Raw genomic sequence first — 16,828 nt, forward strand, 5'->3', positions numbered from 1 at the left:
GGGTGGGGTGGGGTGACGGCTCTACCCTGGCTGCTGTTAGCACGAGGCTAACACGCCCGCTGAGTGGATGATGCAGACATCATCGGTGCTTAATGCGGCAATTATGATTTAGCACCAGGTGCAGAGAGGCTGTCAGAGAAGCTCGCAGCGAGTCCGCGTCTCCGTCCCGAGCGTCACGCTCTGCTCTGGTAATTGGAAAGCTTGCTGCCCTGACAGCCCTTCGACGGGCGTGAGCAAGAAAACACGGCGGCGAAACCAGAGAAAACGCTGAGGATGGACGAATGCTTTCAGCTCTTAAAATACCCTTTCTTTTCCTTGCAAGTGCAGTCGGCGCTCTCCAAAGCAACTTCAATGACATCAAACAGAAAAACATCAATTGGAAGAGGAAAAAAAAAGTGCAACTATAACACAAAAAAGGAAGACGTGGGTGAAAAGATCATCTGAATACCTAAAACATAAATAAAATACTGCAAGAACTTTGAGTAAAATCACCAGAGTAGAAACAGTTCCCTATCGTCTGAGTCACTTCACATTATTGTGCCAACAATGCAGGAATATTTCTGTAATAAAACAGCACAGTTACAGTGTCGGAGCACGGGCAATCGTGGCTTTACTTTCAGCGAGATGGCGGTGGTCTAACAGGACCGCCGACACATTCTAACATCTGAGAAACGAATGAACAGCGCGAGAAGACAAACTGCACAACTGCTGGCATTCAAACCAGGGGTTTTCAGAGTGTGGGATCAGTCATGTGTTTACAGCAGAATGCTTGAAGCTTCTGAGATCTTTGTCTTCACAGTGAGGCAAAACACTCCACTTGGTCGACCGAGACAGACTGATTAGAGGAGTTATTTGAAATCTTACGGAGTGAATGACAAGTGCAAGTGAAGCGTTGTACTGTACAGCGACCGCAAACACAGATAAACCTCATGCACCTTAACGGATCTTAACTCACTTGTTCAAATAAGAAAAACAGCAACTCGGTCTTATTCTCCGACACTTGAAAACCTCTGACTTCAACACGTGTTCATAAAGCCCACTGCTTCTTGTTCTACCACGACAGCAACGAAACAGTTCAAATATGTTACAGTAAAAAAAAAAAAGATTTACAGCAAAATGTAAACAAATTAATGTCATCAATTAACAAAGTGGGTGGAAAAACAGCAAAAAAAATAACGAAAAACGCTGTTTTAATCCACTCAATCCTTCCTTGATGGTGGAAATATGGCAGGAAGGATGAAAACAGAGTAGTGCTTTTTCTTTTTCTTTTGTATTTTTCGAGTGACGAGGTGGTGCGGTGGGTGTGTGTGGGATGGAGTGGCGGCGCAGGCGGAGGCAGAGGCGATGAGGGAATGCGATGTGACATTGGTAAGACTGGCCTCTGGTCCCGTGCGGCCCCGCACCCGGCTCCGCTCAGACGCGGCCGTGGGGGATTAACCCAGGCTGGTGATGTTGGCCTTTCCGCCGGGGGGAGCCACGATGCGCTGGGTGGTGCGGCGGGGAACGTTGTCGTCGATCTGGGCACCTGTGTGACAGCGTTTAATCTTAATAAACAGCCGTTCAAGAAACGGGGAGGGAAAAACCCCAGCGCGGTCGCTCACCGGACAGACTGAAGCCCGACTGGTGGAGGTTGCGGACTGGCTGGTGAGCGCTCTGCTGCTGCTGCTGCTGCTGCTGCTGCTGCTTGGCCGGGGAACTCTTCACCAAGGAGACGCTGGACATCACTTTCGGAGCCACGGTCACCTCGCAGACGGGCCCGTCGTACTGGCCCCGGGGCACGCCGCGCAGCTCGGTGAGCTGAAACGCACAAACCAGATGAGAAGACCACAATCGTCATCGCACTGCAACCTCTGAGTCAGACGCCGGCTTCGTTCTTGGTAGAATGGAGACATCCATGAAGCTGCGATTGGATTTATATATGATGAAGAATAATTAAACACGGCTGAGAGCCGGATGAGTCATCAGATGTTTGACAAGGCGTTACAGGGAAAGAAACCGAGGTAAATTAGATGTAAAGCTATTCATGTTCCAACACATGTTGATGATGACTTGATGATGATCAGTTTAAATATAGTTGGGTGGTGAAAATAATATCGGTTTCAACATGGCAATATTTAATTTTTTATGGCTGCAGAGTCCAGAAAAGAAGAAATGAACTTACCCTGCTGCGAGCCTTTATCCTCTTGTACACGTTGTCTGGGAAGGGCTTGCGGCTGACGTAGCGGCCGCAGCCCTCTGTGGTGTGAAGGCTCCCCTCCTCCAGCACGATCTTCCCCTGGCTGATGACCACCAGGGGACCTCCACGCACTTCTGTTCCCTCAAAGATGTTGTACTCCACGGCCTGCGGGGAGAGGATGGATCAGCGGCAACATGGGAAAATATGAGGTCCGCACACGTCTGCCAATGATCATTCTGTTTTATAAGCCAGAATTCAGAGGTTTGGGTTGAATTCTATTTTGATTTAGAGAGAAAAAAAAAAGTTCAACTTAAAAATGAACAGCCATCTGCTGCTGTTCTGAGTCTCTGCACTGCCTCACAATCTCCTCCAAACACTACTGCCCCCTGTGGCCAGATTAAGAACAGCATACACTTGCTGTAATTGCTCTTTGTAATTTTTTTTTACTTTTTGCAACCTGCAGGCCAGACTGCACTCTGGAGGAGGCTGAATTTTTCGTCCTGCAGGCCTGAGGCTTGACACAGCTGAACTGGACACATAAATGAGAAAAGTGAGGAGTGGGAGAGCGGCGGCAGACAGGGAAGCTCTCTGACCAGGTTGTGGCTCTTGGCTGAGATGATCTTAGTGATGTCTGGGTCCCACAGCACCAGGTCGGCGTCAGAGCCCACCGCGATGCGGCCTTTTCTGGGATACAGGTTGAAGATCTTGGCTGCGTTCGTGCTGGTCACCGACACAAACTGGTTTTCATCCATCTTTCCCGTCACCTTTTGGAACGAGACAGCCGATCACTGATTAACTGGTAAAGGTGGCCTAAGATTTCTTTCTTTATTTATTTTTTCTTAATCTTTGCAGGAAGTGGGTCACTTTAAGCTCACCACACACTTGTCCCAGATTAGGGACATCCTCTCCTCAGTGCCGTTGGTGCCCTCTGGGATCATGGTGAAGTTATCTTTGCCCACTGCACGCTGGGAAGTCTGGAAAGTGCAGTGAGCACTACCAGTCACCTGCAAATCCCCACTGGACAAGAGAGAAAGCCAGAGAAACACCCTGTGTGTGAATATACACTCAGGAGCCACTTCCAATGTTATTTAATACACCAACTCTGCATTATATAATGACATCAGAAGCAAATGTCATCAGAAAACTTGATGATTATCTTGAATGCAGAAGGCAGATGGTCCCTATCACATAAATGCTACCTTCCTCAGAGAAAGTTACTTTGTAATAATAAATTCTGATGGAGAACGAGGGACCACCATGTGAAAATAAAAAGCCGAGGCAGAGTCCCGGCTATCTTCAGGAGCACCTACCATGACAGCAGAGAGTTGAGGTAGTCGGGGGTGGTGGGATCGGGACTGAGCGGCGGCGAGGTGACAAAAGCTGCCGCCTTCGCCCAGTTCTTGCTCCAGTAATGGGTACCGTCTGTACCCAGGCTGGCCGATATGGGCTCTCCATAAACCACCGCGCCTGCCGGAGAGGACGAGTGGATGTCAACGAGACGGCGCGAGCTTCCAAACACAAAAGCTTTTAAAAAAAGAAGCATGTTTTACCTCGTTTCCTGGCGAGAGCGATGACGTCCGCCGCGCTCTTGCTCATCACTTTGGTGATGTACAGCGGACAGTTGGTCTGGTTGGCGATGGTGATGGAGCGGTTTACCGCCTCGGCCTCCACCTGCAGATGGTGACAGGCAGGCACAGACGTCAGTCTCTTCTGTTCATATTGTACTCAGGATTCAGGGTTTGGTTGTTTTTATTTCCAACCTCCTCTGGGCGACTCAGGACGTGACCTTCGGGGCCTGTGATCCCCAACTCCAGAATACGCCTTTGCTCCTGAAATACCCACAAAAGAGAAGGAATATTATGATCCAAAATCAAAGCCCACCTCAGTTAGACGTGGCTCTATCAGCGACACCGTTACCTCTGCAATGATGTCTCCGTTCTCGGCGTGCACCTGAGCGATGGCGCCGAGATCCCTGATCACACTAAACACCTCGTAGATCTACAACAAGACAAACACACCGTTCAGCCTGAGGAGCTTTTATCTGCTCCAAAAGCACACGAACGCCAGAAAACATGTTGTGAACGGAGGTTATTCAGTCCCAACAGCAAATGTCTTCTGATAAATACTGGAATACGATTTTAATTTCTTTTTTAAACTGCATTAATTCACATGAGAATAACTGTTATTGTTATATTTCTATTATCTAGCCCCGTTTGGTAGTTTATTTCAATAGGCAACAGCCTTCGTCATTTTAAGTGTAATTTGTTTAAAAAAAGAAGTAAAAGTAACAATAAAGCACACGGATGAAATCAGAGAGAGCAAAGCAGAAACCCGATAATTACAGCCTCGCCTGTTGGTGTAGTGAGTAACAGCATTTCCAACAGTAATAACTTTTCCAATTTCTAATTACATTTGCAACCAAGTATAAAAAAAGAAAAAGACATTTTCATTTTCTATATTGATTATCAGTAAGTAATGTGTAATATTTCTCTCTTGTGGAACATAATCTCCAAAGAAGGCTGTGAAACATTCATCAGGGGAAAGTGCACCGACAGAAAGCCAAGCATACCTCAGCGTCAGAAAGCTGGAAAACATCCTTATAAGCGAGATAGACCAGGAAAGAGTTGACGCCTGAAGGGAGAAAACAGCCAAAAAGGTGGAATAGAGAGCGCAAAAGAGGGGAAACCCCAAAGCCAAAGAGAAAAGTCAAATGAATGTGTTTTTTTCTTCGGGTAGATGTTGACCGTCAAGCGCAGTAAGAGAAATTAAAGAAATAGAAATAAATGCTGGTTGAAGTGTGGGAACAGTCTGAGAGGAGCCGTGCCGGTTCCATACCGTGATCCTTCACGAGCGTCTCCATCTCCTCCTGAGTGCCCTTGTTCCACTCGGTGATGTCCACGTGGAGGGAGTAGTCGCAGCAGGATTTGCTGTCCGCCCACTCCCTCCACTGCTTGAAGGCCGCCACCAGGCCCACGCCCGGCTCCGGCACCACGTGGTCGACTGCACAACACAAAAGCAACATGTTGGACCTCATTCGAATCTCACGCTCGAAGGCTCGCACTATAATCTCTGCATCAAGACACCGCCATTTTTAAACAGGTGTCACGTACTGATCATGGTCGTCCCGCCGGCCAGGGCCGCCCGGGTGCCTTGGTAGAAGTCGTCCGCTGAAATCATGCCCCGGTCGGGCATCTGGAAGCGGGTGTGCACGTCGATGCCACCGGGCATCACCATCCTCCCATGAGCCTCGATGATCTTCACTCCTCCAGGAACGATCAGGTTGTCTCCAATTTGTCTGAATGAGAAAAAAATTTTTACAGAATTTAACAACCAAATGAAGATCTGTGTGTAATTAAAGATTATCTGTCATGTAAGAATCTGATCGCTGCTTGAATTGACTCAACTGAGCAGAACTTACTTAATGACTCCATCCTCCATGTAGATATCAGCCAGGAACGACTGGTCATCGTTCACGATCTTCGCTCCTTTGATGAGGAGACGGTCGCTCTGAAAGAAAGAGAAGGGTGATTTACCCACAATCCACTAAAATGAGCCTGAGGCTGTGGAACAAGCAAAACAGTGTCCATTTGATTAGTGGTGTGGAATAAAATGACAAAATTGAGTTTCAAAGAATAATTACTTCTGACGTGCAGAAACAGACCTTGGCTGAACTTTAGTATGCTCTTGAATTCATCACCAAACCAAGACTTTTTTTCATACTATGAAAAATGCCACAGAACTTTTTTAATGAATGAAATATTTCATCAAATTAGAAAAAAAGTTAACTTGGAAAAAAATGAACATTTTTAAATTTTATATCTTACATCTCTTCAAAAATTATTCCTCCGTCTAAAACTGTCACACAATCGAAAGCTATCAAACTGTCAGAATAAAATCCTTGTAAAACCTCAAGAGGACTCAAATACAGAGATCAGACTGAAAGCAAGTGAAACGTTTCAGAGAATTTCATTCAGAACTGTGCAGCAAGTGAGAAAAACCACCAATATAACCTTGATCTAAGGCTGTCGAGGAGTCGTCTCAAATCTTTCTTCAATAGTTGTTTTTTTAGAGGGTAAATCAAGGTTTCAGCTGCCGTCATCCTGGGCACTTGGGTTAATTTCACTTAGATTAAATACGCTGAGCTGAGAGTCAGGATGTCTTGGCTACACAATCTCTGCAGATTACACTACTGCACTTAGATGAAACATCTTTAACTTACAGTTACAATGTACGACTGTCAATCAAATATTTGCAGTGTGCTGCAGGAGTACAGTATGCTGGAGAATTTTATTCTAATACATGAATAGTCACATTAATATTTTTTTAAGAATTATAATGTACATAAAAATGTATTCTTTTTTAAATGGTGTTGTTCAATTTTTTTCCGCTATACATCAAATGTTAAAAATATTTAAGAATAGATTTTCTTGAGGAAAAATGTTTCTGCACTTTCTGAAATACTTAAAAAGTGTCAAATATTTTCAGGAGAATCTAAGCTGATGGACACTGTGTTCCGCATTAACATTTATTTAAAGGCTTTTATCTGAAAACATGGATAGTTATTTGTGCTTCATGGAAAGCAGCGACGTCAATAAATATGAATAACCACCAGTAGCTCTTCAACAATTTCACAGTGTTGTCATCAGACAAAAAAAAAAAAAGGTTGGAGACCTGTGATCGACATGATCTATTCACTCTTGAATGCACTGTATGAACCGAGCGACCTGCTGTTGATCAAAATACTCGACTGAGAGCTCAGACTTTTGAGTGGTTCATTAACTGCATGAAATAAAAGGAGGACATGGAACGTTGGCCTACTTCTCCTACCGGCTTTCCGAGGTCTCCCAGGAGAACTAATGAAGACGAAAGTGGTTTACTGCCAACCTCTCAGCAGGAAACACTCGGTTTTTCGTGTCCAGGTAGAGGGGAAAGTATTAGGTGTACAAGTCGTGGCTTCACCAACATTATCTCCAGGGTCATTACTCTCCTATAAGTGGGCTCTATTACCTACGGTTAGCCTTTAATGTGCTGGAGTGGCCAGTGGCAACGAACGTGAAGCTGTTCTAGACATTAACACTAAGTGGATCTCCATGTGCAAAAAAAACCCACGATAGTCCTTATCTCCCTGAAGCAATGAGTCAGTTCGTGAAGGAAGGAAGGAAAATTCACTTCGCCGCTGTATAAATGGCCCCATGTGATTAATCCTGTGAGACATAAAACTGAACTGATTGCAAAGAACTGAGTGTGCTTCGTGAAGGGCCAGGTGTCAAGCAGTGCTGGCTTTTCTAGAATTGACTGTTGGTATAACCACATAGTTGCTCCTTTACTTGGTGCACCGGATTTAATGTAAGAAAACCGTCTTTACATCCTCCCGTACATCCTGCTTCCTGCTGTCTTGACCCTGCGGTCCTGCATATTTCAGATGTCTTTCTGCTCCGACAACCCTGATCCGAATGAAGGGATCACTTCTGTAGATGACCTGCTTATTTGGAGCAGACCTGCTGAAGCAGGGAGGCATCCAAAACAATGTCTGAGAACCTGAAGTTACAGACACGTTAATTTGGCCCCATGGTTTACTTGAAGTGTGAAGAGTTATATGGTGAATTATTCCCTTACTAAAAACCTGATCTTGTTGCTTCAAACATCTGCAGAAAAAAAATCTAGATGCTTCATTTTAGACTGACAGTAGGTAGTGTGTGTGGTGTGTGTGACTGCTGCAGAGTGACTTTAGTAAGCCAGAGCTGCACGTATATAACGCCGACAACATCTGTGACAAAACTGAGCAGCACCTCGAACAGTGTCTGCACACAACACAGCGAGGAACACACACTTCTCCTCTGTGTGCTTCAGCGTTTGGTTACAACAGCTGGAAGACAAAAGCAAAGGGTTTGGATGGGCGCTGCTCATTGACCTACTTTACAGAACTGTATACCCTTAATACTGTGATTCCTGGCTGGAAAGCTGCACTGTAAAGCAGATCAGACATGAGGGCAAGTGAGTGGAGCCTGTGGGTAAAATGAGCTACCCCCCCCCCCCCAAAACTAGGTAGCCATTAATGGTAGAATTCGTTTGACCCAAATGTAACTATTTTGTGATGGGGGTATCTGAATTCATTTCGATTTTATGGATGTAGAAACGTCAGAAAATGTGCATTAAGTGCTTTGCCCTCTTTTGTAGCACCATTTCATCTGTCAATATCCTCCCTTCAACATTACTGTGTGCTTCTGACTGCACTGGTAAAACTTGTCTATGATCACTGCTTTGCTGCAGAAGTCATGACTGACTATGTATGGTAATGACGAGTATATGGACGCAAAGCTCAATTTCTCTGCTTTCTGGACATTTTTTAATTTTCTCAATATCCTAAATGATCCAGGAAGGCTGTTCATATAACGGTTTCTTCAGATGTAAGTTTTCTGAACTCTAAGACTCAATAATGTTCAAGGTAGAATTGCTGATTGAATTAAAACTAAAACTCAATAATATTGTTTCAAATCATTTAACATTGAGGTATAAGAAGAGAAAGCCTCAACCATTCATGAGCCTCCTTTAGATGACTGAACTACAGAAGATGGATGGATAAGCTGTCTCAAAATCATGAGATATTGTATACTTCTTGACATTAGTGTCAATAAAAAGCATCTCGATTTGCTGCATTAGTGTGTGGCGGACAGTGGGAAAACTGCTGAGAGCCAAGACCCCACTGACCACCCAGCAGAGCCCACAGGAGAGCTGCTTCCCTCCTGAAAGACCCCACCCACTCAGCATGAACTCTTCCCACTTCTCGCTTCAGGCTGGAGTTACAAATGTGCAAAATGATTCCAGTATTTTCTTACAGTCATGTAACTGCACTGAACTGTGTCATGGCGATTATTGGACATATAGCTGATGTTGCACACAACTTTGCACAAATATATAAAGTTTGTGCCAGCTGTTTTAGTTACAGTTTTACATAATATGCAGTCTATTGTACTATTTTTCACAAGAGAGTGGAAGAGAGGAAAGACATACTAAATAAATTGGTTTTCACTAAAGGGGGAAATGTGATTTACCGTACATATGACAATAAATACATTTGACTTTTATTTATTTGGTCAACCTTCTTGAACACAATAACTACATATTTTCTTTAATTCTCTGTGTGTCCACGACAACATGACATTATCCATCATCTTCTCAGAGCTAGATGACCAACCCTGGTCCTGAATGATCCCCGTTCTGCATGTTTTAGATGCCTACCCAGCACCTGCATGTCTGAATCTAATGCTGCTCTCATGATGAAGCTTGTAAAAACAGTCTGATGAGGAGTGTGTCTTTCCAATCAGGTGAATTTAAACTGGGAGAGTCTTATAACATGCAGACCGGTGGTCTTTCTGGGACCAAGACTGGACACTCCTGTCTTAGACTGTTGATGGCTGAGGGCCAAGCCCAGCAGAATACACGTCAGAACCTCATGCTTTACGATTGGGGGAAGAAATCATATGAATACTAAGCAAGCACAGGGTGAACATGCAAACTCTATACAGAAAGGATCCAAGCCTGACTCAAACCAGCAACCCACCACAGTGCAGCCTACATTATCTCAAATTAATAATAATAATATATAATAATAATAAGCACTAATTGAAAAAAACAACCTTTTTTTTTTTCAAGAAACCATCATTTAAAATTAATATCCTCTATCAAAGAAAAAAAGGAAAGCAGGAGAGAAAAGTGAAGAGTGATTAAAGGGACCTGTTAGCTACACCCTGCAGGATGCTGACAGGAGGAGGAGGAGACCCCATAATGGCAGCTGAGAGAGCGAAAAGCTGCTGTATGAGCCCAACACAGCCAAACTAAACTACAGCCTCAATCACTCGGGGAATGTTGACGAGCTTCTCGCAGATCTTTTGTCTGATTATCCCCTTCGGGCTGAAGCTGCTGACAGCCTCGGTGTAAACGGTTCAGGCAGCTAAACGCCTGCTAGCTTTCCCTCTAATCCTGGGAGACGATATTAAAAAAAAAAAAAAAAACACCACCGCGGAAGGACAGGTGTAACACCAACAAACGATACTCACTGTAATCCGTGGGATGTTCTTCTTTCCTTGGTACCCTGACATTTTGAAGCCCCTCTGTCACAGCTGCCCCCTGTCTCTCAGCTAATGCTAGCTAGCTCGACGGCTGCCAATGAAAGGATGAATGGATGCTCCGCTCGTCGACGCCCCGCGTGAAGCTGCGCCTGTCCTCCAGATCCCGACCAGTGGAGATGTGTTTCAACACCACAGCCTTTCTGATGCAGAAATACTACGAGTTGATTTATTATTACTGTTATTATTATTATTCGCTTTAGGGTTCCTGTGCTTGAGTTATTGCTGGAAAAGGTCCCTGAAGACCAGACAAGATCCAAGAGACGGGCCACAAAGAAGCACCGCGCATGCGCACTGCCCCGCCCTGCTCAGCCCTGGCTCCATGTTTCTCGCTTGATGTTTTAGGGTGAAAATAGTAAAAAAAAAAACACAACCTGTTCAATTAAACAGGCATCTATGCGAGTTCTCACTAATTAATGAAATTAGAATTTTCAATTAACACAAAGAACCCTTGGACAGTTCTGTTATTTTCTTACACACTCCTGCAAGAGTATCCATCTTCCATACTGGAGTCAAGTCAGTCCCACCTGAAGACCATCACAGGGCAAACACACAGATAAAGACAAATATTCACACCAAGGGTAATTTAAAATCAGCAGTTTGCCTCAAATTCAAGTTTGTCGACTGTCTTTACTTTTTTAATGAGTCTGACACACTTCTTTCACATTTACACATCTGTCGATTTGCTGTTCAGATTCATTCTGGGGTCTGTTTTAAGTTGTATCTGCAAAGTTTGTGGTTCATTCGTCTCTGGGCATCATGGCCTTCCGTCTGACAAGCGAGAGCCTTGTTCAAGTCTGTACCCAGCGGCCCATTGTTTCATAATCAGTCCACTCTGTGATAAGATTCAGACTATGAGATCCTCATACTGATGGAATAATGCCTGACTTTAACCAGTCCTTGGCATGCATCAATGCTAAGCCTGACAGTTTGAAAAATTACAACACTAATCCAGTTGTGAAAGTGTAAATCAGACCATACTTCATTGTATAGATGCATGCTAATGGAGAAAGAAATAGAGTCATTCAGGAATTAATTCAAGTCCCTGACTGTAAGTCTTTGACAAATATAATCAGTAAAGGCAGCATCAAGTAGCAGTTTCCCCAAATAGAAATAGTTTGTCCAGATTTCTGCCATTATTGGTCTCAAACGAGGATTGATGAGAGGAGTTGCCAGTTTGATTTCTTTCAATGATAAAAACTTGCCTTTTTTTAAATCCCTGTGACATGGAGCGTCTGAACAGCTGCCATCACATTAAACTGTGAAGACGTCTCGGGATTCATCAAAAATGGATCAAAGGCAAAAAAAAAGACCACTAAAACATCCTCAGTAACACTGATCAATTAAGAAACAACAACTGCTGTTTTTCTTTTTTTTTATTGATTTTGTTACATTATCACAGCTGGTTGCCACAAGAGTATTGTAACTTTATGATTCATTGCATTTGAAACCCTTCTTAGAAATACAGAGATCACCCATTCTTCATTATTTATGTCGTGGTCCTTCAGATGTTAATGAAATGTCATTTTGCCTGCAGACAACAGCTTCACTAGGTCTCAGCTTCGGTATTCAGTACAAACTGTTAAGCTTACATGGCGCTCAATGCTGCCCTCCACTCAATATGTGCCTAAAACGCCTAATTGTGATGTAAATACATTATGTTGAATAGAGCTCTCGCTTCCCTCTTTGCACCAATATAAATCAGTCACTGCTCACAATGCCAAATTTATTCAAATCCTAAAAGGTTCTCGGTATTGCACACAGATCAACTGCACACAAGTTTCCTCTGACATTGTGTACAGTTTATGAGTTAGTACAAGTTTCATAGTGATTTAACGTTCTGGGTTTTCAAAATATTGGAGGATGTGCATCCTCACATAAAGCCTGAACCAAACTGTGTCAGCCCAACTCTCACTCTGCTCATGCTTTGTCTCACACCATCTGTATGTTTTTCTCATATTATTGGTAACATCTGTTGCAGTAACAAGCATGAATCTCCATTTACATGTTTGGCACCCACTTGACCTCCACCCAACACTTTGAAAACCACCAAGTTAAACCCTTTCTGCATGTCGAATGCCTCAAAAGCAGTTCTGCTAACGCTGCATATCACACGTTTCAAACCCTGGTCCTGGAGGACACCTGTCCCGCATGGTGTCATGGTCTACCTGCTCCAGCACACCTGTGTCTCACACGTTTCCTCAACAATCTCCTAAAAAAAGCTTAACGACAGTCTGTTCATTGAAATCAGGTGCAATCCTTTGTATTTCTATACCGATGATGTTTCCTCATAAATGACTATGACACCCATTTACGAACATCACCGAGTCAGCCAATCAGCATCCAGTATACGTATACATGCATCTTTTCCAGGTAATCAATCTCGACAGACACTAAAGGCTGTTTATTGAATCTCTCTTATGAGAAAGTATTGCACAGTGGAATGAAAGTCAGGTAACACTCTGAAATGAGGCCCCACTGAAATCAAACAGCTCTCCTGTGGCGGTGGCGGCGGCGGCGGGAATTCCTGCCGCTGAAGCTTCGGCGTTCAAACAACAGCAATGACACAATAGTTACACAGCCACAATGCATAGGATATAATATGCATTAATATCGATGTAGAAACAAAGTATACAAGGTGGAGTAGGTGTCTCTTGCATGGGGCAGATCACAGCTTAAATTATTTTTCACATCTCAAGTTTTAAATACCTAAAACATATAAGAGAATTCAAAAAAAAAAAAGGAAAAAACAGTCAAAGATAATTCACCAATGTGCAGTGGTGAAAGATAAAAATTTGGCACTTTGCCGTTTCTGCTAAGTTATGTGTTAAAGACAAGATATGTAGGCAAAAAAAACAAAAAAAAACAAAAGAACATAGCATATGGCCTGGTATGGTTCCTTCTGGCCCAGCGTTTCACTATCGTTATAAACTCCAACACCCTCACTGTAAAACTCTGCAGCTACATACAAGATGTTTAAACGTAAATGTTTAAACTTTTCAAAGCTTAAAGAAAACCCTCTGGGGTCGGCATGATATGAATTCCTACTTTCAAAAATGTGCAGAGCGTACAAACTGATCAAACAGTGCAGCATCATTTGCCGCCTCCACACACACACACCTTTAATTCGCTGCACTTGAATGTTAAACTTGACAAGTTAAGGCAATTAAAGTCCCTTCTGTTCCCAGAGCCAATTAAATTAGTCAATAGTGCAGATAAAGCACACATTACTCTTTAATAAACTCCGCCTGCTTGAAGTCGGGTGAGCACTGCAGCTTGGAAGAGATAAGACGAAATTTCTTGTAACAGAGCATCAAGAAAATGAAAAAAAAAGAAAGAAAAAGAATCATCAACCCTGAAGCCACCATACATCAAATTCGTGTCACATCTTTTTGAGCTGAACAGGATGACAAACATTTTCCAGCCCCAACACAGTTTGTTTTCTACTGGATTTAACTTGGTAACAACTGCGTGCACATTGTTACTCTGTGTCGGGGTCTGATGGAGAGCAACCACATTACATAATGTGTATGACTACATCTACAATGTGACATAATTCAATGTTGACTGGGAAGGAGAGGAGGGCGTACAACAGATGCAGAGAGAGAGAAAGAGAGAGAGAGAGAGAGAGAGAGCTGGACTACAGGAGGGTGGTCGAGGACTCGGAGACAGGAGAACATCCAGGCACTGCTTCGTTTGCTATTCAGTAGGAGCTGGTAGCAGCTGTAGCGATTCTCTTCCCAATGTACACCCTGGAAAGAAAACAGAATTGAACCAAATCAAGTTCACCAAACCATCACAGTGACAACAAAGAGACGCTAGTCTTGTTTGTTTATGACCTACTACTTATATGAAACGGATTCTATTTGTGATGCCTCTTTATTGGTACTCAGGAGTGGTGCTGTGCGCTGTAGTGGGATGGTGGTTGTCAAACGTCAGACAGTCAGAAGACGGTCACGAGACTGACAGCCCCTCTAACACTCTCAGTCCTGGTCCTCCAGGTCCAGTGTCCTGCGTGTTTTAGGTCTCTCCCAGTTGTAACACCTGATTGCAATTACAACTCCTTACTTACTCCTTACTAACAAATGTTTTCGTTGCAGCCAAAAAAAAGAGCTGATTTCTCTTAGACAGTGTTTGCGCAATCAGATGTATTTTGAAATACACAGACATTCTTTTGTGCCAGAGACCTTTGGAGATGAACTTGTTTCATAACTGTGTTTCGCAAATGTCCCACGTCACAAACTTGGGTCATGAATACTATCTGGAGGGCATCAACTGTGTCAAACAGACACAATATAACACTCCCGCACACTGAAAACTTTAATTTGCAATGGACTTAAAGCACTGGAAAGCAAAAAATACAAGAATCTGAACTTACCCGAGACCGAGAGCCAGGATGTGTGAGATGAGTAAGGAAGGAATGAAAACTTTGAGGAATTCAGCAGAAAAGACGCCACCTTTCTTCATGACTCCGCTCTTTCTCATACTGAGCAACTCTGAGCGCCGGGGGTGCCTGAAGTGAAACTCCCTGAGCACAAAAATCCACCAAAAAAGCCATTGCAAAACTGTTTCTCAACACAACTGTAGCAACATCATGATGCAACATTCGAGAATGAACACAGATGGAACCGTCTACTTACTTTGGTGGTATATTTTCTGGTCTGCTGGACCAGTCAACGACCCAGTCTACTTCTTTGTTCATCAAAATGTCTTCATCTCTGTCTCTCTCTAGACCGTCTTCCTCTGACTGCAAATGGAAACACAAAGCGTTAAAACAAAGGAAAGGTGTGAAGAATGACTCAATGTTCTGGTTAAATATGTGGTTTTACCTGACTACCTCTTGGGCTGGACATGTCTACATCAAATGTTATCTGGCCTTCATCCTGTTCTGGACTTGGTGGCCTGTGAGGACTGAAAAAAGCACAATAAGTGTTTTTGTTTTTTTTTAATCCCATTTTCTTTTCTTTCACAGCAAAAAAGTACAAGATACTTTACCTATCACAGGAAGAACTACTTGGGCTGGATTCATGCTGTGCATCCAGGAGGATCTTCTCCATGTCTCCATTGTGGATAGAAGAGGACGATGGCACATGCTCTAATCCTCCAATGAGGGTTTCATCACTTTCAGGCACCACTTCCAAAGTTTGCAGCATTTGACTCATGCTTGCATTTGCATTTATTTGGTCTGCAGCGGGTATCATTTGCAGGTCCGGCTGTCGGCCCCCGGCCCCTGTATTTCCATTCAGCTCCAGCTCTACCCAGGAGCCTTGGCAACATTAGGGACGAGAAGACAAAAACAAGGGTAAATTAAACTTGCTGTCTTAAAATGTGCAACCTTGAAAGTTGATGATGTTGCTACGCAGATGACCTACATTGCAAACACCAATGCATTCAAATGAACTGCCTGTGCAGTGCATTCATAATTGCATGAATGTCTTTGTGCCACTGCCCCACTAAACAGCCCGCACATTTTTCCAGACGGGAGGGAGTTATGTAATCCTTTAAAACCTGCAAGCTTGAAGAGGGGGAGCACAGGACGTACAGCCTTGTGACAGCACTGGACGTCCATTGTCTTTTGTTTTACGCTTTTCCAAAATGTAATGAGATGAAGTGCCATGAGGACAGGCGTATGCATGGCCGATTAAAGATTTATAGGTCATGTATGCTGCTCCAGTGAGAGCTCTTGCATAACCGTGGAGAGCGCTGTGAGGCCGTCTGCCCAGACATGTCGCTGTTCCAGCTGCAGTGTGCTCTCATACCAAGTCAAACACGTCCCCCTCTCTACTTTGAACTAATGCTTTAATATTGAAAAACAAAACGGCGAAACTGTTTATCAGGTCCAGCAAGAACACACCCCTTCCGATATCTTTAATGTTATCTTTAAAGGCCGTTTGCCTGCAGCCACAGGGGAAAACATCCCATCCTTGGATTTTACTCACATTCACATTAAAAAATGCAACATTTGTTGTATAAATAATTAACAATCCGCACAATCAGAGAGTGAAGCCATCTCCAGCAAAGAAAAACACAAAAATATTAATTTCTTTTGTCCCAAACTTGTTTTCATTTCAGCTTGAGCCCGCCCCGTGCCAACTTCGCGTGTCTGATTGGTTAAACGCGCATCAATCAAAGGTTTACAGGGACGCTATTGGTTGCCTTGCCGTGACGTCAAACAGCCCCCCTCCTCCATCCCTCCCAGAAGACGAGGAAATTCCATCTCCGATCTAACTTTTGCAATAAATCTCTCACTGCAGTAATTTCCCCGGAATCGAACCCGATAGTTATGAAGAGACCAGGTAGACGTGGCGGGGGAGAGCACGGAGAGCGCTCGCGGTGGTACGTACCGTGGAGCCCGGGGTCCTCGTTATTGTTTTGTTGAGCTGCAGCGGTGGACATGTTGACTACCCAGTCGAAGCGCTCAGCATGACACGCAGACACACCGCGAAGTGCGCATGCGCCGAACTGTCCCTGGTCCAGAGACCGGAGCCAGACTGCACAGAGACGATGCCTCATGTTTACCCCAAAA

General features: G+C 43.9%; 2 protein-coding genes across 2 annotated transcripts; both read right to left on the minus strand.

Moving 5' to 3' along the window:
- Positions 1-1,323: 1,323 nt before the first annotated feature.
- dpysl2a (dihydropyrimidinase like 2a) lies at positions 1,324-10,593 on the minus strand. Its single transcript, XM_030104442.1, has 14 exons — positions 10,234-10,593; positions 5,595-5,683; positions 5,287-5,471; positions 5,012-5,176; positions 4,746-4,807; positions 4,094-4,174; positions 3,937-4,005; positions 3,727-3,847; positions 3,487-3,643; positions 3,052-3,193; positions 2,770-2,940; positions 2,162-2,341; positions 1,602-1,797; positions 1,324-1,525 (listed from the first exon to the last, which is right to left on the minus strand). Exons 1-14 carry the CDS (start codon positions 10,273-10,275, stop codon positions 1,434-1,436), a joined length of 1,752 nt encoding a protein of 583 aa, XP_029960302.1. The 5' UTR covers positions 10,276-10,593; the 3' UTR covers positions 1,324-1,433.
- A 1,829-nt stretch (positions 10,594-12,422) lies between these two features.
- bnip3la (BCL2 interacting protein 3 like a) lies at positions 12,423-16,732 on the minus strand. Its single transcript, XM_030104473.1, has 6 exons — positions 16,647-16,732; positions 15,298-15,568; positions 15,132-15,213; positions 14,943-15,049; positions 14,681-14,830; positions 12,423-14,054 (listed from the first exon to the last, which is right to left on the minus strand). Exons 1-6 carry the CDS (start codon positions 16,696-16,698, stop codon positions 14,006-14,008), a joined length of 711 nt encoding a protein of 236 aa, XP_029960333.1. The 5' UTR covers positions 16,699-16,732; the 3' UTR covers positions 12,423-14,005.
- Positions 16,733-16,828: the final 96 nt, after the last annotated feature.

The sequence above is a fragment of the Salarias fasciatus genome, chromosome 12 (assembly GCF_902148845.1).
Source record: "Salarias fasciatus chromosome 12, fSalaFa1.1, whole genome shotgun sequence".
Lineage (NCBI taxonomy): Eukaryota > Metazoa > Chordata > Actinopteri > Blenniiformes > Blenniidae > Salarias > Salarias fasciatus.

What these genes read in the sequence shown, in the direction of transcription:
- dpysl2a (XM_030104442.1), bottom strand. Translation starts at nt 10,275, where the DNA reads ATGTCAGGGTACCAAGGAAAGAAGAACATCCCACGGATTACA. An exon ending in ATGGAGGATGGAGTCATTAA is followed by an intron (nt 5,472 to 5,594) that starts GTAAGTTCTGCT and finishes TTTCTCATTCAG; the next exon opens with ACAAATTGGAGACAACCTGA. An exon ending in CGGCGGGACGACCATGATCA is followed by an intron (nt 5,177 to 5,286) that starts GTACGTGACACC and finishes TGTGTTGTGCAG; the next exon opens with TCGACCACGTGGTGCCGGAG.
- bnip3la (XM_030104473.1), bottom strand. Translation starts at nt 16,698, where the DNA reads ATGTCCACCGCTGCAGCTCAACAAAACAATAACGAGGACCCCGGGCTC. An exon ending in CGAGGACCCCGGGCTCCACG is followed by an intron (nt 15,569 to 16,646) that starts GTACGTACCACC and finishes AATGTTGCCAAG; the next exon opens with GCTCCTGGGTAGAGCTGGAG. An exon ending in CCAGCCCAAGAGGTAGTCAG is followed by an intron (nt 15,050 to 15,131) that starts GTAAAACCACAT and finishes TTCCATTTGCAG; the next exon opens with TCAGAGGAAGACGGTCTAGA.